Source organism: Muscardinus avellanarius, assembly GCF_963383645.1.
Source record: "Muscardinus avellanarius genome assembly, chromosome: 1".
NCBI classification, from domain to species: Eukaryota; Metazoa; Chordata; class Mammalia; order Rodentia; family Gliridae; genus Muscardinus; species Muscardinus avellanarius.
The window spans coordinates 239521526-239548241 of record NC_137786.1 but is presented as its reverse complement, the minus strand read 5'-3'; the positions used below and the strand labels follow the sequence as shown (position 1 = coordinate 239548241).

Here is a 26716-nt window from a genome sequence, read left to right as displayed (position 1 = left end):
TTCCGTAGCACCTCTTATTTTTAGCCCCTAGGGGAAAGGACAGAAATGCTCAGGAGAGCTGTGGGTTGTGGCTCAATGGTAGGGCACTTCATGCATGATCACCAGCGGGGTGGGGTGTCTTAGCAAGAGGGCCTAATCTTTTCTATAGTCTCTATCTGTGTTGTCAGGTTCCTGCCGCTGAATAATCACATCTGACAGGCAAACAGGACCCTACTCGTGCCCCCACCGAACCGACCTGCTGCTCTCAAACCCCGCCCCTGCTCCTCCCCGGTTCGGGGCCCCACATCCCCCGAGCTCCTGACCCCTTGACCCCCTTTCCTTACAACGGATCTCCTTTTCATTTTCAAGTGGACGTGCCCACCACCGCCACGGTGAATTTAGAGCCATTTTCAGCAGGCTGAAAGAAACCCGCCAGCAGCCGGGCCGGTGACCGCTGAGGACCTTTCGCGTGGCGGGGGTCCTTTGCGACGCCTTCTCCACGGAGCATCCTTGGGGCTCGCCCGCCAGGTGGCAGCGGCGCCTCCTCCCTTTCCGTGCAGCAGCAGCCCCGGCCCGACGCGTCGGGAGCAGCGTGAGTCCCCCAGCCCGGCCGCCGGCGGCGTCCGCCCTTCGTGTGCGGCCGCGCCGCGTGGACGCCGGCTGCGTGGACGGGGTGCGCGTCTCTCCGTTGACCCCGGGCGGAGCCGCCGGGCTGCTCTCCACCGGGCCCGGGCCGGTCCGTCCATCTCGTTCATTTCACTGGATCTTATTTCGGGACCAACACCTGCCCCGCGGACCCCAAGACCCGGCTGCCCCGCCCCGCTCGGTCGCCTAGCAACCCGGCGGCGTCCTCCCGGCAGCCCCTGCGCCGGCGCCCAGCGGGCCCCGCGGCTCCGGCGCGCACTACGCGCCCCACAATGCCCCGCGGCCCCGCCCCGCGCAGCGGAGACCCCGCCGGGCGGCGCCGCGACCCGGGGCTGGCGCCCGCGGCCTGAGGCGGAGCGGGCCGGGCGCCATGCGGAGGGCCGAGCGCAGGGCGGCGGGGGGCTCGCGGCCCGGGTCCCCGCTGCCCGAGGGCCGCCGCAGCACCGAGTCTGAGGTCTACGACGACGGCACCAACACCTTCTTCTGGTGAGGGGCGGCGGGGGTCGGGCCGGGGGGCGCGGGGGCTCCCCTGGCCGGGGTGGGGGCGGGACCGGACACCACTGCCCCGCCAGGCCGGGCCCGAGCGGCTGGGGTGCGGACGGGGCGGCCGGGGCGGCCGGGGAGGGGCTCCCCTGCCTGAGGCGGAGGAGGGGCTGCGGGCGGGGGCGGGTCGCCCAGGCGGGGGGGGGGGGAGCTCGGCGGTGCGCAGGCCTGGCATAACCCTCTCCTGGTCAGTAGCGAGCTGCGGCCCCGCCCGCCCAGAGCGAGCGGTCGGAGGCTTCCCTGGCCTCGCTGTCACGTTGGCGCCCCTTGAGTTTCCACTCTGCCGGGCAGCAGCTGGAGACCCCTGGCTTCTCCCTCTTGGCAGTGGCGTAAACTGGCCTAGCCAGCATGGCATCTTGCTGCGTGCGGGTTTGCTTGGCACTGTAGAGGAAAGGGACCTGTGCTGTCTTCAGTGCCCTAGATGGTAATGTAACCCCTAGCCCAGTCTTGGGGTCAGGTGGAGGGGCTGCCCCCTCTATCTTTTATTGGGGTAGAAGCCCAGATGTGGCTGGAACTGCCCGGGTACTGTTGCAGGGCTCCAGACACCAGGCCTGGCTGCCACGTATGGGGCATTATTCCATGACCTTGGGCTAACCCTTTGCCTTTCCTCACTTGTGAGAAAGAACTCCAGGGACCAGAAAAATCCCCGAAAGGAAGTACTTGGCCCTTCTTCATTGCAGGAGGCTCAGTTCCCAGGTGTTCGAGCAGCATGAGCCTGGGGTGTGTCCTGGGGACAGGTGGGTCCTGGAATGCCCACAGGGACAGATGCATAGCCCTGTAGAAGGGGTGCTGCGTGGAAGCAGCTCTGGGAGAGCTGAGCTCTGGCTTCAGAGGAGAACACATCTGATTAGGGAGTGATTGGACCTTCCAGGAAACAGGGCATCCAGATAAAGATCCCTTGAAGGCCCTGTGGTATGCTGCCTGTATCTCCAGCTTGCAAGTGGGAGTGACAGCAGAGAGATAGAGTTGAAGTGGCGGGAAGGCAGGCCGGGTGGGGAAGGTCCTGCATCTGGACCTTATGTCACATCTTCCCCCAGTTGTGAATAGTATCTGCACAGGGCCAGCCAGCTGCGCCTGCTTTGAGGATAATGACTCTGGTGGCCATCGATTTGTCAGGAGGGAGAGGAGCAGGGGTGCCTCAGTCATGTGGCCCTGAGCTAGTGGCACACAGACTTGAGGCCCCTCTATCAGGTGGCCTGCCATGCCCTCCAAACAGGAGGGGGCGCTGTCCTCCCAAGGCACAGCTGGTGACCACCTGAGACAGAACCCTGGAGGAGGTAGCACTTTCCTTGTTTCAGATTCACTTGTTCATTGAGTTCTCCACCTAACACATCTATCAGCTGAGTGCCCTTACCATGCTAGGGGATACAGCAGAAAACTGAACAAGAGCTTAGACTCTGGCATAGCCTTGGAACTTGAGAGGGCCCAGAGGGTGCTGGCTGAAGCGATGCCGAGTGTGCAGAACCAGCAGAAAGCCTGAGCATTCCCTGTTCCAACACATGGCAGCTGCGGCTGCTGCAAGAAAGGCGGGTGCTGGGCTCTTTGGGTGTGCAGACAGGGCCCTTGGGCTCTGCCCACAGTGGGGCCTGGGGAAGGTGCCTGGCGGAAGCAGAGCTTGCCTGTTAGGGGACTCTCCAGGAGGTGATGCAGGGCTGGCTGGCTGTGGGTCTCCTGGGTGGTGGTCTGGCTTCACACCAAACTCTTTCTGTACCTGTAGGTTCATGGGTCAGGCTCTTGCTGCACCTAGGGTGGGCTAGAGCTTCACATTTCCCCACAGAGGAGACAGACACCTGCCTGGTGGGGCTCACCCATACTACCTGCAACGCTACCGAGCTGTGCTGCCAGATCCTTCTCAGTCTCCCTCATTGATTTGCTGTGCTATGATTTTTATTTATTTTATTTTATTTTATTTTATTGGTGGTACTGGGGTTCCTGGAAACCTGTCTACCTCTGGGCTACACTCCCAGACCTATTTTCTATTTTTATTTGGAAACAGAGTCTCTTAAGCCAGAGCAGCTGGCTTCGAACCTGCGTGATCCTCCTATCTCCGCCTCCCAAGTGCAGGGATTACAAGCATGCGCCACCATGCCCAGCTGTGCTATGATTTTTAAATTGTGTGTGTGTGTGTGTGTGTGTGTGTGTGTGTGTGTGTGTGTTACTGAGGGTGGAACCCGGGGGCTTTTCTACCTCTGGGCTATACTCCCAGATCTAATTTTTTTGGAAACAGGGTCTAACTAAGTTGCTGTGTTGTGATTTTTATTTGGAAACAGGGTCTCACTAAGTTGCTGAGAGCCTCACTATGTAGCTGAGGCTGGCTTTGAACCTGTGCGATCCTCCTGTCTCAGCCTCCCAAGTTCTGGGATTACAAGTGTGTGCCACCACACCCAGCTTAAATTCTTTATATATTGGAGATTTTATTTCTTCTTGTGCTGGGGATTGAAGCCAGAACCTTCCATATGCTAGACAAGTGCTCTACCACTGAGTTATTTCCCCAGCCCATGTTTTATTTATTTATTTATTTATTTATTTATTTATTCGGTACTGGGGATGGAGTCCAGGGGCATTCTACCTCTGAGCTACACTCTCAGCCCTATTTTTTAGTTGCAAAGGACCTCACTAAGAAGCTGAGACTGTCTGCGAACTGCGACCCTCCTGTCTCCGCCTCCCGAATGCTGGGATGACAAGCATCGCCATCATGCCCGGCTTCCCAGCCCATGTTTGAGATAGATAAAGATTAATCTAAAACGTAATTCCAATTGCAAAAGCAACATTTGTGTGTGTGTGGTACTGGGGATTGAACCCAGGGGCATTCTAGCTCTGAGCTACACCCCTAGTGCTATTTTTTTTATTCTTTATTTTAAAATGGGCTCATTGAGTTGCAGGGGCCTCACTAGGTATCTGAGGCTGGCAGCAAACCTGTGATCCTCCTGTCCAGCCTCCCAAGTACTGGGATTACAAGTGTGTACCACCATGTCCAGCTACAAAAGCAACTTTTGTGTGACCAAAAGCTTGTTTTTAGGGCTTTCTTTCGCTTTTGTGGGCACTGGGGACTAAACCCAGGCATTCTCCCTCTGAGTTCACCCTGAGCCCTGTTTTATTTTTACTTTGAAACAGGGTTTTTCCAGGTTGATGAGAGTTTCACTTCTTGCTGAGGCTGTTCTCGAACCTGTGGCCCTCCTGTCTCAGCCTCCCAGGTACTGGGATTACAGGCATATGTCACCACGCCTGGCTTAGGGCTTTCATTTTCAAAGACAGTGGGTTTCTTTGGGGCCAGTGATGGCTGCCCGGTGCACAGGTTTTTGTTTGGGAGACTGCCTGTCAACCATAAGGCCTGCAGTTTGGTTCCTGGGGCAGGGATGCTGCCTCCTCTGCAATCGTGGAGCCCTCCAGAGGGGACTGTGTGAGGGGCTTAGGGTCTTGGACTCAGAGGGATCGAGTGAAGATGGATTTGCTCCTGGTGGAAATTGTCTGGAGGAGCTCATAGGCCGTCACCCCAGAGTGACACCTGTGACCTGGCCGCTGGAAGGCAGGGAAGCTCACTGGATTCCCACCCTCCTGGCCAGCTCCCACAGGGATGCGATTTGTGCTGTTCTGAGAATTTTATTGTCTGCTTCAGTCTAGAGCTGGGGCCTCTGGTGAGCCTTCTTAGTGGCTCCAGAGCCCCTCCAGTAGCTCCTCCTGCAGCCTCAGGAGCACGAGAGTGGCCTAGATGCCTGCCTTTCCTAGTGTCGGTCACATCTGTGCACATGACTGGCCATTTGATGCCCTTTGGGTCCTGCTGGTCAGCAGGCCAAGAGGGCAGTGTCATGGGCTGGGAGCCTGTCGCAGGCCTGGGGCAGCCTGGCCCTTTCTTGAGGTGCCGCTGGGTTTTCCTGGTTGGTCTGGGCAGGCCTGCCTTGCGGTCCCCTCAGCATAATGAGTGTGGCTGACTCTGGAGAGGAGTGGCAACTGGGTATTTTCCACTTGTGGCCAGGAGCCAGCTATCTTCGTGCCCTCTCCCTTGCAGGGTGACTAAACCCAGCATTGATCCCAGTTCTTGTGCTGTGCCTCATCACAGGCCCAGAGCTTCCCTGTGTTTACCCAGGCACTCTGCTGAGAGTCGCAGGGAGGGCACCATCACACGGACCCGGCATCTCCAGAGGGACAAGGACGCCAGCCCCTGGAGCTGGTTACTCAACATGTTGAGTAACACATGTGTGTTACTACACATGTGTCACATGCAAGATGAGCAGTAAGACAGTCTTGCCTGCCAGCAGCGCTGAGTTCAGTGGTTCTGTGGTGCTGGAGCCTTCCTCGAGGTCCCTAACCCTCAGTCCTCCTTCCTGCTTTGACAGGACAGAGCTGGGTCCAGGGCCAGGGGCCAGCCCTCAGTGACTGCTCGAAACGCTGTGTGAGCACTTACGCCAAGGGGCACAGAGTTACTTATTTTTCAGGTGATCCTTGTGTTTTTAGAGAATGGAAAGCTAGTGCTTGTTGGAGAGGCTAATAAATGATTAGGGCTGCCCCAGGTAGACCAGCCCTAAAAAACTACTGGGGAGTATCATGTTAGTAGAAAGTAATAGTAAAGAACCCAAAGGGCTGGATTTATTTCTAAGATGAGCTTTAAGCCGGGCGTGGAGGCACATGCTTGTAATCCCAGCATTCAAGAGGCAGAGACTGATGGAGAATTGCGGTTTGCAGGCAGCCTCAGCTGTTTAGTGAGGCCCTTCGTAACTCAGTGAGACCCTGTTTCTAAAATTAAAAAAAGACTAAGAAATAGGGCTAGGGGTGTAGCTCGGAGATACAATGCCCCTGGCTTCCATCCCCGGTATCGCAAAAAAAAAAAAAAGATGGGCTTTAGTCTTTACCCAGTAATGTGATCGTAATTTCTTGTACCTTAACATCCAGCGTGCACATTAGCCTGTGCTGTGTGCAGTGTGGGCCAGCTTGCACAGAATCTTCTAGCACCCAGCCAGGGACCACTGACTGGGGAGCAAGGGTCAAGCACTCTCAGTGCGGGTGATTTGGTCACATGTCATGCTGAGCTCCAACGCTGCTGTGTGTTTGGATTCCAGGCGAGCCCACACCTTGACTGTGCTGTTCATCCTCACCTGTGCGCTGGGCTACGTGACTCTCCTGGAGGAAACACCTCAGGACACAGCCTACAACACCAAGAGGTAACTGGGTAGCCAAGCACCGGTGTGGAGGGTGCCGTGTCCTCCTTCCTCGGGCTGGCAGGGCTCTCAACCTTACCTGTGCTGCCCTCAGAGCCGTGTGGCCTTCCATGCCCAGAGACTGCTCAGCAGGACCCCAGGTGCTTGTGCTGCAGACGGAGCCTGGGATTCGCTGCAGCGGCCTCCAGGGGTGGTCCTCTGGCTGCCAGGGTTCTCGAGTGATGTTGATACTGACATACTTTGAATATTAAAAACTTGAGGTGCCAGGCAGACACCAATGACCGCAGTGCCCTCACTTCTCAGGTTCTCCAAAGTGGGCTGCCCTGAGGCATCTCTGCCTGTGTGGCATGGTTTCCAGGGAGGCCCAAGGTGTGGACCCGCTGGCTTAGTTTCCCTTGCCCTCAGTTTCCTGAACTTCACAAGCCTCTCTCCCTTGGCCTCGGGTGTCTGCCAGGCTGCTTCCTGGTCAACGAGGCTGTTGCCATCAGGTTCCAGGCCCGCTTGCTGTGGTGGAGGAAGCAGAGGGGGTCTGCTGGGGAGGCCGAGGGAGGTGCTGGAGCCAGCTGAGCTGGCCCGGGAGTCTGCCCTGGCTGGTGGGCCCTGGGCTCCTGGGATCTCCTTGGTTGCTTTTGAGCAATCAGAGTATTAGTATGTCTGTGAGAATTAGATGGGGTGGATGTAGGGTGGCATGTGGGTGTGCTTCTACCCCCACACGTGCCAAGCCCTCTTAGGGTGACCACGTGCACCAGCTGGCTCACCTCTAGTGCAATAGACTCTGAAGCACAAGTGCTCAGCGTATCTGTCCTGGACACTCAAGAACCACCCACCGTGGCCCTCACCACAGCACTCAGGTCCTGGGGGGCAGCCAGGCCTTCCTGGAGAGACGGCACAGTCAGGCTGCTAGCCCCTCTGTGCTCACTGGACAGTGAAGGCCTCTCGCTGCCTACTGTTCTGCTCTCCTGGCCCCACACACTGTGGTTCCCTCCCAGCTCACTGATGCCCCGTCCCCAGTCAGCTCTGCTGGGTCTCCCTTCCTCCCAGGCCCTGTCAGCCTTTCTCCTGCCTGACCCTTCCTCCTTTCTCAGGCAGACTCCACTGCCCTGAGTCACAGGCCCTGTGCACTTGGGGAGTTGGAGGCAGCAGTAGACAAGCTTGTGGTGCTTTGTGCCGGGCTGGGGTTTGGGGTTCTGGGGCTGCTGGGCCTGTGGGCGTGGTGCCTGGAGGGCTCTCCTAGTGGAACTGGGTCCTTCCTGTGAATTCATCTGCCATGATTAGCACATGGAGACTCTGGACACAGCAAGAAGGGAGTCCCAAGAGGCAGGCTCAGCTACAGCTCAGGAAGAACCCCGGGCTTTACATACACACTCTATTACTGAGCCATACCCCAAACCCAAGACTTAGTTTTAAAAATCAATATTTATGTTGCTAAAATTAAAATTTTGGGAAACTAGGTTGTTTTCATTAAGCTCTTAATTCACTTTATGTGTCTTCTGTTTTGTTGTACTGGGAATTGAACCCAGGGGCGTTCTACCTCTCAGCTATACCCTCAGCCCTATTTTATCTTTTTATCTTGAAGCAGGGTCTCACTGAGTTGCTGAGGCTGGCCTTGAGTCTGTGATTCTCCTATCTCAGTCTCTCAAGTACTGGGATTACAGGTGTGCACCACCATGCCTGAAATCCATTGCTTTTTGTGTATTTGTTTTGTTGTGGGGGGTTCTGGGGAGTGAACTCAGGGGCTCAGGCATGGTAAACAAGCACTCTACCGAAGTACATTTCCAGCCATTTTTTAATTATTATTTTTAATTAGTTTGGGGGGGCTCTTGGGATCAAACCCACAGGTGTTCTGCCTGTGAGCAACATCCCAGCCCTATCTTATTTATTTATTTACTTATTTATTGCAGTACTGGGGATGGGACCCAGGGGCATTCTACCTCCATGCTACACCCCATCCCTATTTTTTAGTCTTTTCCTTTCTTTCCTTCTTTCTTTCTTTTTTTCCTTTTTTTTTTTTTTTTTTTTTTTTGTGTGTGTGTGTGTGTGTGTGTGTTACTGGGGTTGGAACCTAGAGGCTCTCCAGGCTATACTCTCAGACCTATTTTATATTTTATTTAGAAACAGCGTCTCACAGCCAGGCGTGGTGGTGCACGCTTGTAATCCCCGTGCTTGGGAGGCTGAGACAGGAGGATCTCACAGGTTCGAAGCCAGCCTCAGCTACTTAGTGAGGCTCTCAGCAACTTAGTGAGACCCTGTTTCCAAATAAAATATAAAAAGGCAAATAAAATATAAAAAGGTCTGGGAGTATGGCCCAGAGGTAGAAAGCCTCTGGGTTCCACCCCCAGTACCACAAAAAAAAAAAAAAAAAAAAAAGAGAAAGAAAGAAAAAGTAAGAAACAGCGTCTCACTAAGTTGCTGAGAGCCTTACTAAGTAGCTGAAGCTGGCTTCGAACCTGTGCGATCCTCCTGTCTCAGCCTCCCAAGCGCAGGGATTACAAGTGTGGGCCACCACACCCGGCTTTAGTCTTTATTCTGAAACAGGGTCTCACTGAGTTGCAGAGGGCATCATGAAGTGGCTGGGGCTGGCTGCGAACCTGGATCCTCCTGTCTCAGCCTCCCATTCTGGGATTACAAACGTGGGACACCACACCCAGCTTCTATTTTTTATTCTTTATTTTGAAACAGGGTCTCACTGAATTGCAAAGGGCCTCACTAAGTAGCCGAGAACCATGATCCTCTTGTTTCAACCTCCCAAATGCTGGGATTACAAGCATGTACCACCACGCCCAGCTTCCAGCCCTATTTTACTGTGTGTGTATATGGGGGTGGAGTATTGGGGGTTGAACCCAGGAACATTCTGTCTCTGAGCTACTCCCCCAGCCCTACTTTATTTTATGTTTTGAGACAGGGTCTCTCTGAGTTGCGGAAGTTCTTGCTAATCCTTTGTCAGCCTCCCAAATACTGGGATTACAGGTGCACACCACCATACCTGGCTTACTTGTTATTTTGAAAGAGGGTCTCACTACGTTGACACATACTGTGGCTTTGAACCTATAGTCCTGTCTCAGCCTTCCAAGCAGCTGGGCTGTAGGCTTGTACTACTGTACCTGACTTAGTTTGGGTATTTGGCTTTTATATTTATTTTCAGATGGGGTCTTACTGTATTGCCTCTGCTGGTCTCAAACTCCTGGGCTCAAGCAGTCCTCCCTCCTCATCCTCTTCCAATAGCGGGGACAATGGGCATACACCACTGAAGAAAAATAAAACTTTGTTTTTCTTTTTTCTTCTTAGATCAACTTTAATGTTACATCACAGTGAGTTTGGGTAAATGTATGCACCTGCATGCCCACCACTGTTTGGGGGATGGAGTGTATCCTTTGTCCAGGTGCCTCGCGCCTACCAGTAGGCCCTGTGTCTGGGCCGCCGTGCTCTGGCTGCATGGCAGTGGGCTTTAGCACTCCTGCATCTGGCTTCTTCCTCCAACGACAGCCACGTGACTTGCACAGTCGTGCTGGCGGCTTGCTCAGGAGCTCTGCCCACGGTGTGCACAGTTCACCGTCCACTTGCCTGCGGCGGCCTTGGGCCAGCTCAGGTGTTCTCATCTCACAATTTTCTGTTCCACGCATGAATTTAATACATCCAGCCGGGCGTGGTGGCACACGCTTGTGATCCCAGCATTTGGGAGGCTGAGACCGGAGGATTGTGGCTTGTGGACAGCCTCAGCTACTTAGGGCCTTCGCAACTCAGTGAGACCCTGTTTTAAGAAATAAAAAGACTGAAAAATAGGACTGGGGATGTAGCTGAAGTAGGGCATGGAATGTAACTCAGAGAAAGAATGCCTCTGGGTTCGATCCTTAGTATCAAATAAGTCTAAGAGGCCAGGTGTGGTGGCACACACTTGTAATCCCAGAATTTGGGAGGCTGAGACAGGAATAGGGCTGGGGATGTAGCGCAAAGGTAGAATGTCCTTGGCTTCTATCCCCAGTACTGCAAAAATCATAAATAATAATAATAATAATAATAATAATAATAATAATAAGAAGAAGAAGAAGAAGAAGAAGAAGAAGTAGTAGTAGTAGTAGAAGTAGTAGTAGTAGTCGTCTAAGGCTTCTTGAGGAGAGCGTAGAGCATCTGGTGGCCCTGGCTCTGGTGGGGACTGTTCAGGCACGCCCAGTAGCACCATCCATGAAAGAAGCAGTTGGTGGGATGGACTTCCTTTGGTGAAAGGCTGGTGCCATGCAGAATATGATGTGAGGTGAAGAAGACCAGGCACAGGCTGCTCAAAAGCATTTGCAAAATATGAATCTGATGAAGGACCTGTATTCAGGATATGCAGAGAACTCCTAAGGCTAAGAAGAAACAGTGTGACTAAAGGATAAACCAGCAGGGTGCACACACCTGTGATCCCACTATTTGGAAGACTAAAACAGAAAGACCACAGGCTTTAAGCCAGTCTCAGCAATTTAGAGAGTCCCTCAGCAACTAGTGAGACCCTTTTCCAAATAAAAATAATAAAAAGGGCTGGGGTTGTAGCTCAGTAGAATGTTCCTCGGTTCAATCTCTAACACACACACACACACACACACACACACACACAGTCGGGCATGGTAATGTATGCCTGTAATCCCAGTACTTACAGGTTCAAGGACAGCATTAGCTAACTCAGTAAGGCTATCAGCAATTTTGCCAGACCCTCTTTCTAAATAAAAAAATAAGGCTGAGGTATAGCCTGGAGATAGAAGGTCCCTGGATTCCACCCCCAGTACCACAAAATAAACAAAAAATCTGGGCAAGCTAGAGCCAGGCATGGTGGCACATGCTTGTAATCCCAGTACCTGGGAGGCTGAGACAGGAGGATCACAGGTTCAAGGTCAGCCTCAGCAACTTCCAAAATAAATAGGGCTGGGGATGTAAGTCAGAGGTAGAATGCCCCCGGATTCTATTCCAGTACCACCAAAAAGAAACAAACCTGGACAAGCCAGGCATGGTGGCCCACGCCTGTAGTCCTAGCTACTCTGGGAGCTGCAGCAAGAAGATTGCTTGAGCACATGATTTTGAGACCCACCTGGCAACGTAGTGGGAATCCATCTCAGAATAAAATAAGAGTTTAAAATTAGACAAAAGAGCCGGGCGTGGTGGCGCACACTTATAATCCCAGCATTTGGAAGGCTGAGACAGGAGGATTGTAATTTGCAGCCAGCCTCAGCTACTTAGACCCTTTGCAACTCAGTGAGACCTTGTTCAAAAAATAAAGAGTAAGCAGGGCGTGGTGGTGCACGCTTGTAATCCCAGCATTTGGGAGGCTGAGGCAGGAGAATCACGGTTCACAGACGGCCTCAGCACCTTTAGTGGGACCCTTTGCAACTGAGACCCTGTTTCAAAATAAAGAATAAAAAGTAGGGCTGGGGGTGTTGCTCGGAGATTGAATGCCCCTGGGTTTCATCCCCAGTACTGTAAAAAAAATAAAAAGAGATAAAATTAGACAAAAGAGCCAAGAGTGGTGGCGCATGCTGGTAATCCCAGTACTTGAGGCAGGAGGATCCCAGGTTCGAAGCCAGCCTCAGCAACTTTTAGTGAGACCCTTTTTCCAAATAAGTAATAAAATCGGGCTGGGGGTTTAGTCTGGTGATAGAACGCCTCTGGATCCAATCTCCAGTGCCACAAAAATATTTTTTTGACAAAAGGCCTGAACAGATACCTCATTTAGGATGAGACACAGAAGACAAATAGCCATGAAAGATGCTCTGCCTTCAGCATCAGAGGGTAACGCAGGTGTCCCTGGTCAGTGCTCACACACGCACTCACATAGAACATAAGTGGCAGAGTTCCCAGTGAGCTCGGGACCTGCTCCTTGGCTGGAGGGGCAGAGGTTGCCACACATTCTGCCCCCTCGGGAGCGGGCATGGGAAGTGGAGGGGCCGCTGTGCTGGAGGGAGGACCAGGAGTGCTGCCACGTTCAGCCAGGTGCCCCAGGGCGGCATCACAAACCACACTGGTGCTGGGACCTTGTGGGAGGCGACGGGAGGTACGGCATCCCCGTACAGTCACGGGAACAGCAAACAGGTCTCCGCAGCACAGCTCCCAGCCCTCAGACTGAGACCAGCACCCCGAGAGAAGCCTGCAGAGACACGACAGCCGAGTGTCTGGCAGGATTGGGGGCTGGAGGGAGTCCAGGGTGAAAGGGACAGTGGGGAAACAACACGAACAGTGTGTGGACTTCAGTTAAAACCTTATTATTTTTTTTAATTTTACAGTACTGGGGATAGAACCCAGGAAAATTCTACCTCCAAGCTACACCCCCAGGCCTATTTTTTTATTCTTTATTTTGTTTTTGGTTTTGTTGTTGTTGTTATTTTTGCAGTATTGAGGATGAAACCCAGGGGCATTCTACCTCTGAGCAACACCCTCAGCCCTATTTTCACTAAGTAGCTGAAGCTGTCTGCGAACCACGATCCTCTGGTCTCAGCCTCCTGAATACTGGGATTACAAGCATGCGCCACCACGCCAGGCTTTATTCTTTATTTTGAAACAGGGTCTCATTGAGATGCAAAGGGCCTCGCTAAGTAGCTGAGGATGTCCATGAACTGTGAGCCTACAGTCCCAGCCTCCCCAGTGCTGGGATTACAAGTGTGGTCCACCACACCCGGTTTAAAGCTTTATTTGAAAAACGTAGGCAGGGTGTGGTGGTGTGTGCCTGTAATTCTAGTACTTGGGAGGCTAAGACAGGTGGACAGGTGGCTCACAAATTAGAAGCCAGCCTTAGCTTTTTTTTTTTGTGTGTGTGTGTTACTGGGTTTCCTGGAAACCCTTCTACCTTTGGGCTACACTCCCAGACCATATATATATAATTTTTTTTTTTTTTGAAACAGGGTCTCTTAGGCCAGTGAGGCTGGCTTCGAACCAGCGAGATCCTCCTGTCTCCACCTTCCAGGCGTGGGGATTACAAGCGTGTGCCACCATGCCCCGCCAGCCTTAGCGATTTAGCAGGGCTCTTGGCAACTTTGTGAAACCCTGTTTCCAAATAAAAAATTAAAAAATAGGGCTGGATGTGTAGTTAAAAGGCAGAATGGCTGAAGAATGCGTGCATGCACACTCACACACACATGGTATTTGTTTTCCTTTTAAATTACTTCTTTTGCCCAACTGATGTACTTCCCAAGTACTTAAGTAATTCTTATGAATTAGTCATTACTCAGGGTAGAGGGGTACCACAGCTGAGCTCCATACAACTCCCCTGGGCTGCGAGTTGTGGCCACTGCATAGTGACTGGTTTGGTGGTTTGGCTCACGCACCCAGCCCTGGGCAGGCAGCACCTGGTGCCAGGCAGCAGCCTCAGCTCCTAAGTGTACTTTTTTTTTTTTTTTTTTTTTTTTTTTTTGGTGGTACTAGGAATTGAATCCTGGGCATTCTACCTCTTAGCTACACCCCTAGCCATTTTTTAGTGTGTGTGTGAGTACTGGGCATCAAATTCAGGGATATTTACTTCTGGGCTACATCTGCAGCCCTATTTAATTTAATTTTTTTCTTTTATTTTTTCATGGTACTGGGATTGAACTCAGAGGCAGTCTACCTCTAGGCTATACTCCCAACCTGATTTTTTTTTTTTTTTTTTGAAACAGGGTCTTGCTAAGTTGCTGAGGCTGGCTTTGAACCTGCGAACTTCCTGTCTTAGTCCCCCAATACTGGGATTACAAGTATGCATCACCACTCCTAGCTTTTGTTTTGTATTTTGAAACAGTATCTCACTGAGTTGCTAAAGCTGGCCTTGAACCTCAAATTCTTCTGTCTTGGCCTCCCATTCCTGGGTTACAGGTGTGAGCCTCCACACCCAGCTGCTGCTCCTCTTTCTTCCTTCTGAGGGCAAGAAAGCATTTAGCTGGCCTTCCACTTGACAGCCCAGTCCACTTGCCCACTGGGCCCCACCTGCTGAGTAGAGCCCCAGGGGCTCTGCTCCTGCCCTGGCACAGCACAGTGGGGTGGGACTTGGGGACTTGGTCGTGTGCCTGGGCGATGGCCCCAAAAGTTCTTTTGAGGCCAAAACCCTGGAAGCTGGGTGGAGCTGCCCCTCTCCCTGGGCCCAGCAGGTGGGCAGGCGGGCAGGCAGCCCCTGTGCACCTCCGTCCTTCCAGGCTTGTCCACGCAGTTGTAGACATAGTACTGTGTTCCCATCTGGTGACCACAGGAGCCCCGCTAGGGTTGGAGACAACTCCAGTAGTGCAAAGGAGCACTTGAGGAAGACGTACCGGGCCCTCTGTGTTAGAGCAGAAGGCGTTATATCCTGACATCTTGAAGGAGCCTTAGTGAGCGCATGGCATAAAGGCTTTTTAATACAGCACTCGGGCAGTAGCAGTGTAACATCGGACACCCTTGACGACCAGTGGCCCCTGACACGGTGTGTCCCAAGGGTCCTGCTGCCTCTGGGCATTCAGAGTTGGGAGGTGCTGCTGGGTGGAGGTGGAGTCAGCCCAGCCATGGGCCAGCTCCCTGCCACAGTTGCCAGCCCTGCCCCTGGGTGTCAGGGTGGCCCACCGGGTAGCCCCGGGTCCCTGCCACCTTCCACCGCCACCTGGGAGAAGTTTGCACACTCTGAGGGGCTGTTTGTTCTTTATTTGCAGAGGTATTGTGGCCAGTATTTTGGTTTTCTTATGTTTTGGAGTCACACAAGCCAAAGATGGGCCATTTTCCAGACCTCATCCAGGTAACTGCCATTTCTTTCTCCGTGTGGCACTGTGTGCTGAGCGGCGCTCTGTGTCCTGCTGCTGCGTGTGAATGTCCTGTCCTCGTCCCGCCCCCCCAGCAACAGCCGCTGTGCTACGAGGAGAGCCTGGGCACGCAGGCCCGCACCTCCCCTCCCCTTGCCGTCCAAGGGGCCCCTCCATCTTCACCCTCTTGCTCCTGCTCCTGTCCCGTGGCTCTCCCACTGAGCACACCCAGGGCCCAAGGTCAGGCCGGAGGCCTTGGTTGCTGGGTGCTCTCTGCCTCCAGGTTCTAACACATCTCTGCCATCAAAATCACGGCCCTCCCTGCACCCTGAGAGCTGGAGGGCTGTGCTGGCTCTGGACCAGTCAGCTTTGGGCTGGCCACTTTCCCTTGGGTCACAGCACAGCACCTAAAAATACATTTCTGTCCCAACAGGGGTATGAATTGTAGAAAATACAGAAATATTTTAAATGTTTTAAAAAATAACTATAATTAGCTGGGCATGGTGGCACACTCTTGGAATCCCAGTACTTGGGACCCTGAAACATAGGATCACAGGTTTACAGACAGCCTTATCAACTTAGTGAGGCCCTGTTTCAAAAATTTAAAAAGTAAGCTGGGCATGGTGGTGCACATTTGTAATCCCAGCATTTGGGAGACTGAGACAGGAGGATCACGGTTCACAGATAGCTCAGCTACTTAGGCCCTTTGCAACTCAGTGAGACCCTATTTCAAAAATAAAGAATAAAAAATAGGACTGGGGGCGTAGCTCGGAGGTAGAATGCCCCTGGGTTCCATTCCCAGTACCACAAAAAAAAAAAAAAAGAAGAAAAATGAATAAAAAATAGGGCTGAGGGTGTAGCTCAGAAGTGGAATGCCCCTGTTTTCCATCCCTAGTACTGCAAAAAAATAAATACATATACATATACATATACATATACATATACATATGGCTGGGTATAGCTTGGAGGTAGAATGTCCCTGGATTCAATCTTCAGTTCCGCCAAAAATAAAACTACAATTAAATTTTGTTTTTTGTTTTGTTTTGTGGGTCTGTGTTTTGTTTTTGTTTTGCAGGTCTCGGGATGGAACCCAGGGGCATTCAACCTCCAAGTTACACCCCCTGCCCTATTTTTTATTCTTTATTTTGAAACCGGGTCTCACTGAGTTGCAGAGGGCCTCACTATTTAGCTGAGGCTGTCTGCGAACCGTGATCCTCAGGTCTCAGCCTCCCGAATGCTAGGATTACAAGCGTGCGCCACCACGCCCAACTACAATTATTATTTTTGTGTGTGTGTGGTAATAGGGGTGGAACCCAGAGGCTTTCTACCTCCGGGCTATACTCCCAAACCTATTTTATATTTTATTTGGAAACAGGATCTCACTAAGTTGCTGAGAGCCTCACTAAGTAGCTGAGGCTGGCTTCGAACCTATGTGATCCTCCTGTCTCGGCCTCCCAAGCGCGGGGATTACAAGCGTGCGCCACCACGCCTGGCTACAATTAAATTTTGATGTGCTTGTGTATGTAGCCTCAAAAGTTGCAAGTCATCCTATCTGTGTTTTTTTGTTTTGTTTTGTTTGTTTGTTTGTTTCTTTCTTTCTGGTTCTCACTGTGTTTCCAGGCTTTTCTCAAACTCCTGGGATCAAGTGATTCTCCCACCTCGGCAGATGCCACCACACCCAGCCAGGCCTAGTTTTTGTGAAAATTTAGTCTGTGGTGGATTTTTGCAAATGTGTCTCTGTGTGTTTATCTAATTGTTTATGAAACATCCTAAACATCAGAGCTAAAGAATGAGTATGAATTCAGGTCTGGTGGCACACACCTGTGATCCCAGTTCTTGGGAGGCTGAGACAGGGGATTGCAGGTTCAAGGACAGCCTCAGCAATGTGGGGAGACTCTCAGAAACCTAGCGAGACCTTGTTTCAAAATAAAAAATAAAGCTGGGCGTGTTCGCACATGCCTGTAATCCCTGTATTTGGAGGCTGAGACAGGAGTATTGCAGGTTCAAAGCCAGCCTCTGCAACTTAGCAAGGTCCTCTTTCCAAATAAAATAGGACTGGCACCACCCCCGGGTTCAATCCCCAATACTACAATAAAAAATTAAAAGGATGAGAATGTTCGCCTTTTAGGAGTCACTCCTGCCAGGGTCAGTTGGTGCAGGGTGGCCAGCGAGGCTCCCCAGTGGGGCCTGGTGGCCCTGCAGGGAGCCAGTGAGCAGCACCAGGAGCCGCGCAGGGAGGCCCTCGGCTCCCCAGTTGAGCAGCATGAGCTGCAGTTGCCGGCAGGTCGGGCCATCTTGTCTGCAAGGTCTGGAGCTTCTGGATGCTTCCCAGTTTCTTGGAGCTGCGTGAGCATCACTGTGGCTTCCCCCCTTGGACGTTGCCTTCCCTCTCTCGGTTTTAGTTTGATGTTGTGCTCTGCTGGCCTCTCTCCCTTCAGTTTAGTTTGCTTTGCAGAAGCTCCGTGTTTCTTTGCCAGTCTTTGCTCACATAGGAAGCCTGTCCTGCAGCCACCATCCTCCTCAGGTCCTCACGGGTGGGCAGGGAGCCTCCAGTTAACAGGTGTGAGGTGGGCATGTACGAGTCCCAAGCAAGTGCCCTTCAAGGAACCGTGGGAAGAGTGTTTCAGCTCCAGAGAGGGGTCCTGAGAGGCTCTGCCAGCTCCAGCTACAGGGATGCTTGGTGAGACCGCCGCCTGTGGCCATCAGCCACCAGCTCACTGCTAATGAGCAGAAATGAGGTTCCAGCTGACCTGTCTGGGGAGCTGCTTTATTTGGAAACATTAATTGGCTGCAGCTCCAAGGGAGGCCCTTTGAAGCGGGGCCTGGCCCATTGGCGGAGCCCCTCCCTTCCTGGGTTGGTTTGTTTTGTTGGCAGGGCTGGGAGTAGAACTCAGGGCCTCGTGCTCTGCCAGAGTTCTCACTTTCCATCCATGGCTCTCTGCGAACACTGGCAGAGGCAGAGGTCCCCGTACCGCCAAGGCTGTGTGCCCTTCCCTGTCTTATTCGTTTAGAGCTGTGTTGAGGATACGGGGGCTCTGGGATCAGGGATGCCAGCGCAGGAGAATAGAAGGGCTGCGGGATAGTAAGGGTGCACCTCACGAGTGGACAGAAGTCAAAGATGGTCCAGCAGAGGGGATGTGGGGAGCCCAGAGGCAGCAATGGCGGGGCCTGGCGACTGGGGCCTGGCGACTGGCGGGGCTGAGCCGCATCCTAAGGAAGGTGTGGTGTCTCGTAGCACGGGGAGCCTGAGTCGGCTGGACCTCCAGCCCTGTCAGCCACTTCTGCACTTGTCAGCCACAGGGTCCTCACAGCAAGCTGGGGAAGAGTGCTTATCACTGGGGTTTCTGTCTCGGGACCCAGAGCCACTCTAGTAGCTTCTTGAGAAGCTACTTCCTTTCCTTAGCCACCGTGACCATCGCACTGCAAGTAGATCAGGGCTCGAGCCTTGTGCAGAGCTGCAGGTGTGAGCTGGGCCCTGGGGCCACGTGCATGCCTGCCTCCAGCCACCACAGTCGGGACCTCACTGGTCGCTCATGTGATTCATCAGATTAAACACTTCGATCCTAGCCAGGCACATGCTTGTAATCCCAGTGCTTGGGAGGCTGAGACAGGAATATCACAGGTTCACAGCCAGCCTCAGCTACTTAGGCCCTTTGCAACGTAGTGAGACCCTATTTCAAAATAAGAAATTAAAAAATAGGACTGGGGGGTGTAGCTCAGAGGTAGAATACCCTGGGCTCCATTCTCAGTACTGCCAAAAAAAGTCGATCCTCTTAAATGTAGAAAAATAAAAGTTTATATTCCTGCCGGGCGTGGTGGCGCACGCTTGTAATCCCCATGCTTGGGAGGCGGAGACAGGAGGATCACGCAGGTTCGAAGCCAGCCTTGCTGGCTTAAGAGACCCTGTTTCCAAATGAAATATAAAAATAGGTCTGGGAGTGTAGCCCAGAGGTAGAAGGGTTCCATCTCCAGTACCACCGGGGGGGGGGGGGGATTTATATTCCTGATGAAAACCTAGTATATTGGAATAAAAAGGAGCTTTTTTTTAATGTGATGAAAGATGTGTACCGAAGCCCTGCTGCAGGCTGCTGCAGAGCGAAAGCAAGGCGCTGGCCATCGCTGCTCGCGCCCCGCTCTCGGGGCCCTGCTGCACGACGAGGAGGAGGGAGTTAAAGGAAACAAGGGAACAACATGCCTTATTTTAGAGAGAAGCCGGGTGCTTGATTCTGGGTTTGACCTTGCTTCACAAGGGCTCCCCAGGGACACGTGGGGCCCCTGGACAGAGGCTCTGCCCCACCATGGGGTTAGGGCGGGCCTGGAGGCCAGGGCTGGCACCTGACGGGACTGTGTTGTCTTGTCTTGGTAGCTTACTGGCGGTTTTGGCTCTGCGTTAGTGTGGTCTACGAGCTGTTCCTCATCTTCATCCTCTTCCAGGTAAGTGGCTCTTCTTGGCTGTGGAAATGGGGCCGAGGAGGCTGTGTATGCTGAGCCCGAGGCACTTGTAGGACAGCAGACTGGGCAGCAGCAGTGGGCGCGGGCTGCACAGGGCGGGGGTGAGGGCATCCGAGCAGGGGCCAGGCACGGGGGAAGACAGCTCGTCTGATTGCGGCGCAGGACGAGCGTCAGCGCCCGTGTGTCTCTCGGGTCGGTGGCTGGCCGGCTGCGGCTTCGGGAGCTCCCCCGCCTGGTGCCCGTTCTGCAGCAGGTGCCGGTGGGTGGGAACACGGCTGGGCATGTTGCAGGTCTCTGTTCTGCTTCGCTTCATGAACACACACCTTGGTGATGCCCCTCCATTTACGGGCGCTTCCCTCTGGATGGCACCCCACCCAGCTCTTGATCAGGCCAGCTTGTTCATTGCTGTGAAGTCACCCGGGGCAGAGGTGCAGAGCCACGAGCCGTGGCTCATTGTGATGGTGGAGGCACCACCCGTGGACCCAGGACCCACGGAGCTCCCCCAAAGCACGTCTAGTTTCCCTGATAGGTTTCCACCATGCCCCTGCCTCACAGCAGCTTGTTTCTGTGAATGGTGTCTGTATGGAACTGTGCGAGCAGGGGTGCCCCAGGAGCCCTGGCCCTGTGTTTCCATGGCCAAGAGGCCTCCCTTCCCTCTGCAGCTGGGCCAGTCTGTCCCCTCGACAGACTTGGAAAGGCATCGAGTCGAGCTGTTCCCTACATTCCTGTCCAGACTGTGTGGACAATTTTCTTGTGTCCAGGAGACATACGGCAGTGGCACACGGTCGTGTCGTGGGTGTGTGGCGGCCGTCTCCAGTGCCGCCATTCGTCTAGCCCCAGCCAGCGCCGCCGGGGTCCTGCACTTCATAACGTGCTCTCTGCCGGCTGCTTTGCCTCTGGTTTATAGCCCCCCCCCCTTTTTTTGTTTTGTTTTTGGTACTGGGGATTGAACCCAAGTTCATTGTACCTCTGAGCTATACCCCCAGCCCCCCCCCTTTTTTTTGGTGGTACTAGGGGTGGAACTCAGAGGCTTTCTACTTCCGGGCTATACTCCCAGAGCTTTTTTTATATTTCATTTGGAAACAGGGTCTCTTAAGCCAGCGCACGTGGCTGGCTTCGAACCTGCATGATCCTCCTGTCTTCGCCTCCCAAGCACAGGGATTATAAGCATGCACCACCATGCCGGCCCTACCCCCAGCCCTTTTTTATTTTTTTATTTTATTTATTTATTTATTTTTATTTTTTGCAGGTCTGGGGGTGGAACCCAGGGGCATTCGACCTCCGAGCTACACCCCCTGCCCTGTTTTTTTTTTGTATTTTTTATTTTGAAACCGGGTCTCACTGAGTTGCAGAGGACCTCACCAGTAGCTAGCTGAGGCTGTCCGCGAACCGCGATCCTCTGGTCTCAGCCTCCCAAATGCTGGGATTACAAGCATGCGCCACCACGCCCGGCTCCCTTTTTTATTTTTTTTAAACAAGTGTTCACTAGGTTGCTGGCAGTGGAACTCAGGGCCTCAGGCATGCAAGACATGCGCTGTACCATCGCGTTCTCACTGAGTTCTCTGAACGCCACCAATTCTGAGTGGCTGAGGCTGTCCTTGAATCTGCAGTCCTCCTGTCGCAGCCTCCCAAGAACTGGGGCCACAAGTGTGCACCACCACACCCAGCTGTTGATCGGGTTTTGCGATGTCTTCTCGGCACTTGGCTGGCGTTGAGGTGCACTCGGCTCATCACTGACGAGGCAGCCTTTGGGTTGCTCCACTGGACAGAGAGTACTGCCGCCCTCCCTTGCCACACTCTGGAGAGGCTGCTGGTGCTGCCTGCACAGGAAAAGTGGCAGTCAGGCCTCCCCTTCAGGACGGGTGTCTACACAGCGCCACCTTCCCTAGCCTTCAGCCAGCTTGATGGGGTCCCTGGGTTGTTGTCTTTTTTCCCCCTTTTTTGTGGGTCTGGGGGTGGAATCCAGGGGCATTCTACCTCTGAACTACACCCCCAGCCCTATTTTTTATTATTTTATTTTTGAAACAGGGTCTCACTAAGTCTCAGCCTCCCGAGTCCTGAGATTACACACATGTGCCACCATGCCCAGCTGGTATCTGGCCTTTTGCCCACTATTTATCTTCTGTGGCAGCGTGGATTTGAGTCGTATTCCAGTACTACTTACTTTGTTGCTTAAGTCCTGTAGTCCACTGCTCTCACCTGGTTCTTGTATTGCTTGACAACCCCATCGTCAAGGGTTGGTCACCCCTGCTGCCCCTACTCTCCAGGGGGCCTGGCCTTTGCAGGAGGGCAGTGCCCATGATCTTAACCCCTTGCCTGTCTGAGCAGGGGCTGTGCTTGACCTGTGGTGCCCTGGGATGGGATGGCTGTCCTCAAATGCAAACTCTTGCTGGCCTTTAGCTCGTTTCCTGCCCATGGCTGGTCCCTGGGTATTGTCTATCTCAGCATGTGTGATCCTCAGGTCCAGCTGGCTTCTAGGCACAACATTAACGTGGCCTGTGGGACACCTGTCAGCCCCCTAGCTCAGCACCAGGGACAGGTGGCCCTGCCGGGAGAGGAGCTGTCCTGCCCTGAGGATGGGACCCACTGTTACTGCCAGGCGGCGCGGCTCAGGTGCTCCTGCCTGTCCAGCCCTCCCCGGGCCAAGGCTTCGGGCCGCCCAGCTCCTCCTGCCTCATCTGCTGGCCTTGGTGTGGCCGTGTCTGCGCTTTGCCCTCCCCCTCCTGCACCTCTGCTTTGGTGTCGGGCCCCAGCTGGTGGCCTGCTCAAGGAGGCGCCTCCTGCTGAGGTCAGTCCCAGAAGCACTCGGTTCTGAGGCCCACAGGTGTGTATGGCTGATGTTGGCGTTCATGTGTCTGGAAAGGCTTTGTCCCATGCTGCATGGGACACATTGGGCCTGCCAGGTGGCTTCTGTGGGGCATGAGGCCTGGGAGCAGCAGCTTAGGACCGCCTGTTCGGACCAGATCCAAGTCCTCTGTGCCCTTGGCCCCAGGGCAAGGGCAGCTGCAGAGGCTTGGGTGTGGGGCTAGGGGCCGGCCAGACTCCAGCCTCGCTGGGGAGGGAGGGCTGCTCAGACAAGCTGCTGTTCTCACAGCTGGCTGACCGTGGTATAGGTCACACGGCTGAAACCCCATCTAAGCTGCCACCCCAGGGCCCGGCCTCACTGACCGGCGCTGGCCTTGCAGACCGTCCAAGATGGCCGACAGTTTCTGAAGTATGTCGACCCCAGGCTGGGTGTCCCGCTGCCAGAGAGGGATTATGGGGGAAACTGCCTCATCTACGACGCAGACAACAAGACCGACCCCTTCCACAATGTCTGGGTAAGGGGCGTCCTCCAGGGTTCAGGGCTTTACCACCCCACTGCCCCTGGCTCTGTGGGTGGCACAGTGCCCCTGGCAGGCCCACCCCTTTTCCTGGTCCCTCCTGGCCTAGGCCTGGCCCACTCGGGCTAAATGGGGTTCACCTGGACCATCATCCTACCCATATGTGGGAGCCCCCAACAGCATGCGTGGCAGCCCCAGCTTGCCACCTGGGGCTGGATGGTGCTGACCCTAGGCCTCTGCTTGGCATGCGGTTCTGTTGTTCTGTGGCCAGGGGCATGGCTGCCCAGGCGTGGGTGATGCTGGGAGCTGTGCCTGAGGATGTGCCCTGCCCCCACAGGACAAGCTGGATGGCTTTGTGCCTGCACACTTCATTGGCTGGTACCTGAAGGTGAGACGATCTGACACCTGGCTCTCCGGCCCGCCCTGTGCTCTGGGCCATTTCCAAGTTGGCCCTGAGTGGAGGTGGCCGAGCATGATGACGAAGGGCCTGTGGAGCCGCCCATGGGTTCCTGGGTTTCCCTACGGGCCCCAGCCACTGGGATCTGCACTCTGTCCCCAGCATTGTGGTGACCAGTTAAGAAGAGAGACCACAAGGCAGGAAGCCCGGCCGCCCGGCCCTGGCCAGGCTCCCCGAGGGCCCGGTGGCGGGCGCGGGCGCCCGGGGCCGCGGGGGCGAGGTGCGCAGCGGCGAGGCCTGTGCCGTGTCCCCACAGACGCTCATGATCCGGGACTGGTGGATGTGCATGATCATCAGCGTCATGTTCGAGTTCCTGGAGTACAGCCTGGAGCACCAGCTGCCCAACTTCAGCGAGTGCTGGTGGGACCACGTAGGTGCCGGGGGGAGGGGCCAGCCACGCCGGCCGGGCGGGGGCCCGCCGTGGCGTGCAGCATGCGCACCGCCCCTCTCCTGGTTCCCGCCCAGTGGATCATGGATGTGCTCATCTGCAACGGGCTGGGCATCTACTGTGGCATGAAGACCCTCGAGTGGCTGTCCCTGAAGACATACAAGTGGCAAGGCCTCTGGAACATTCCAACCTACAAGTACGTCGCGGGGGTCGCGGGGGCGGGGAGCATGCTGCTCAGGAATGGCGCCTGGCCCTCTGCTGCCAGCCTGCGCTGTGCCTATGGAGGAATGGCGCCCTCCCCACCCCGCTGGCCCCCTCACCCCATCACCATCACAAGGCAGTTGCGTGTGGTTTTTTTTCTCTTTTTGTGGCACTTTTGGTTGAGTCTAGGGACATTCTACCTCTGAACTACACCCCAGCCCTATTATTTATTTTAAAACAGTCTCACCAAGTTGTGGAGGGCATTATAAGTTGTTGAGGCTGGCCTCGAATTTGTGATTCTCCTCTCTCAGCCTCCCAAGTTCTGAGACTCAGTTCTGCTGTCGTTTTTATTTGGAATTTAAGAAAAAAAAATCAATTGTAGAGGAACACACTTGTAGACCCTGCTACTGGGGAGGCTTGAGACAGGAGGGTCATTGAGCCCAGGAGTTTAAGACCAGCCAAGGCAAAACAGGGAGACCCTGTCCCAAAAGAAAGGAAAGGAAACAACCCGTGAAGAGGGGCGGTGGGAGGGGAGTGCCCTCTGTCTGGGTGCTGGGGTGCAGGCAGCCCTTCAGGGCCAGGGTGTGGGGAGAGGGCCCGTGCCCTGGGGAGGCAGAGCCCCTGGGTGCAGGGCGGCCGGGCCCTCAGCCAACACCTGTCTCACCAGGGGCAAAATGAAGAGGATCGCCTTCCAGTTCACACCGTACAGCTGGGTGCGCTTCGAGTGGAAGCCCGGCTCCAGCCTGCGCCGCTGGCTGGCCGTGTGCGGCATCATCCTGGTGGTAAGGCGGACGGCCCGCGGCCGCGCTCCCCGGGGCCCGGCGCGCGCTCACCCCTCCCATCTCCTAGTTCTTGCTGGCAGAGCTGAACACGTTCTATCTGAAGTTCGTGCTGTGGATGCCCCCTGAGCACTACCTGGTCCTGCTGCGGCTGGTCTTCTTTGTGAATGTGGGCGGCGTGGCCATGCGCGAGATCTATGACTTCATGGACGACCTGTGAGGCCTGAGGCTGGCCTGGGCGGGAGGCGTGGCCTGGAGCCTGCCTGGGGCCCACCTGGCGCTGGGCAGGCCTGGCTAGCTGCCACTCTCCACAGGAAGCCTCACAGGAAGCTGGGCCAGCAGGCCTGGCTGGTGGCGGCCATCACGGTCACCGAGCTGCTCATCGTGGTGAAGTACGACCCACACACGCTCACCCTGTCTCTGCCCTTCTACATCTCCCAGTGCTGGACCCTTGGCTCTGTCCTGGTGCTCACCTGGACCGTCTGGCGCTTCTTCCTGCGGTGAGTGGCTGAGCTGGCTCCTGGGTAGTCTCTTTCCTCCCTGCCCACCTGGTGTGGGCACCCACCCATCAACCACTGCACCCCTGCAGGACCCCATTACCATACGGTAGGTCTGGGCTCCTGAGGCTCTGATGGTCTGGCCCACTGTGGCCGGCTGCGGGGGCCTTGGCCCTGTCCCATGTTGCCTCCAGGAAGAGGGGGTCCAGGGGGTCCTGGGAGCTGGTGCGTAAGTGGGTGGTGATGTGACCTCTGCATCCCCCAGGGACATCACCTTGCGGTACAAGGAGACCCGGCGGCAGAAGCAGCAGGGTGACCAAGGCCAGGCTGTCAACAATGGGGATGGGCACTCAGGCCCCGAAGATGACCTATCTGGGCCCGGGGCCGCTGAGAAGGAAGGGGCCCCTGAGGAACAGATGCCAGTTTTGAAGGAGGGGCCTTCAACCACCTCCTGAGCACCTGCCCTCCCTGCAGACCTGCCCCCCAAGGCCGTTCCCTTTCCTCCCATGTTCTCTGTGCCCCACTGTTCCGCATCCAAGGATGCACACGTGTGTGCTTGGCGCTCCCAGGACTCATCCATGGTGGTGAGCAACTGGTGTGCAAGGCTCACTCTGGAGCCCGGCTCTTGCCCTTCCCCTTCTGGCCACAGAGCACCCTGGTGCCGAGGCTCCACAGGCTCAGGAGGGGAGCCCTACCGTGGGTAGGTAGGGTCCCACCTCCTATGGCCCATCCACTCCAGGATGGCTAAGCTGCAGTGGATGGGCAGTGGCACCAGCCATTCCCCGGAGGCCTCACTCACCCGGCTGGGGCCAGAGTCACGGACTGGCCCCTCGAGGGCATCAGGCCAGACTCCAAGGCCTGGGGCCTGGTGTGGGGCCATTTGTCTCTGTGGCTCTGAGTTTAGGGTCATCTCCATGAGCAAACAGAACAAATAAAGTGATGGGGTCACACCTCCAGCCCCGTCCCCAAGACACATTGCTGTGTGCCCCCCTCCCCCCCCCGTGTTTGTCTCACTGGGGGACAGGGCTAGGAGCAGCTCAGCTGCTCAGGGGAGGGCAGCCTCCTCGGGTTGGTATTTTTACATCTGCTGTTGTAGAACAAGACCTGACAGCTGCTCCACCAGCCCTCTGTGAAGAGGAAGGGGGTGTGATTCTGAGCCCCCCAACCATCCCTGGTGGACACAGGGGTGTGCAGCAGGTTCGACACCAAGACCTGGCTTGGGGGTGAAAACCTCCTGCAGGAGTTGAGAGCAAGAGGAGGAATGCATACAAGGCCCCTGGTGCACTATGGCAGTGTCCCAGCCCCACCTTGGTGAGGCTGAGCTGCTCATCCCACGAGTCTAATGGTGGATGGACAGCACCGTAAACCAGTCTCCAGAGCCTGGTTCCCCGCTGGCTGCCACGAAGGAGACACGCTGTGGGAGTGGATGCCCTGGCTTAACCTGCACTGGTGCGCTTCGCGACCTCACAGAACTCTCACGACCCACGAGGAAGGAAAAGGACCCCTCCTGCCAGCAAAGTACTTTAATAACCGTAAAGGGTCTAGTGCCTCCTCGCAGACATAAGCTGATTAGAGCATTTCTTTCCAGTCACACCAGGACACC

The 26716-nt window shown here is 54.8% G+C and overlaps 1 protein-coding gene across 1 annotated transcript; it reads left to right on the top strand.

Moving 5' to 3' along the window:
* Positions 1 to 994: 994 nt before the first annotated feature.
* On the top strand, positions 995 to 25568 carry PTDSS2 (phosphatidylserine synthase 2; the record flags this gene model as incomplete). The annotated part of the gene is made up of 12 exons (XM_080695538.1): positions 995 to 1110; positions 6222 to 6323; positions 14930 to 15012; positions 19383 to 19450; positions 22654 to 22788; positions 23129 to 23179; positions 23505 to 23618; positions 23714 to 23832; positions 24505 to 24619; positions 24687 to 24832; positions 24931 to 25116; positions 25379 to 25568. The coding sequence occupies 12 exons, from the start codon at positions 995 to 997 to the stop codon at positions 25566 to 25568; spliced, it is 1425 nt and encodes a 474-aa protein (XP_080551664.1).
* Positions 25569 to 26716: the final 1148 nt, after the last annotated feature.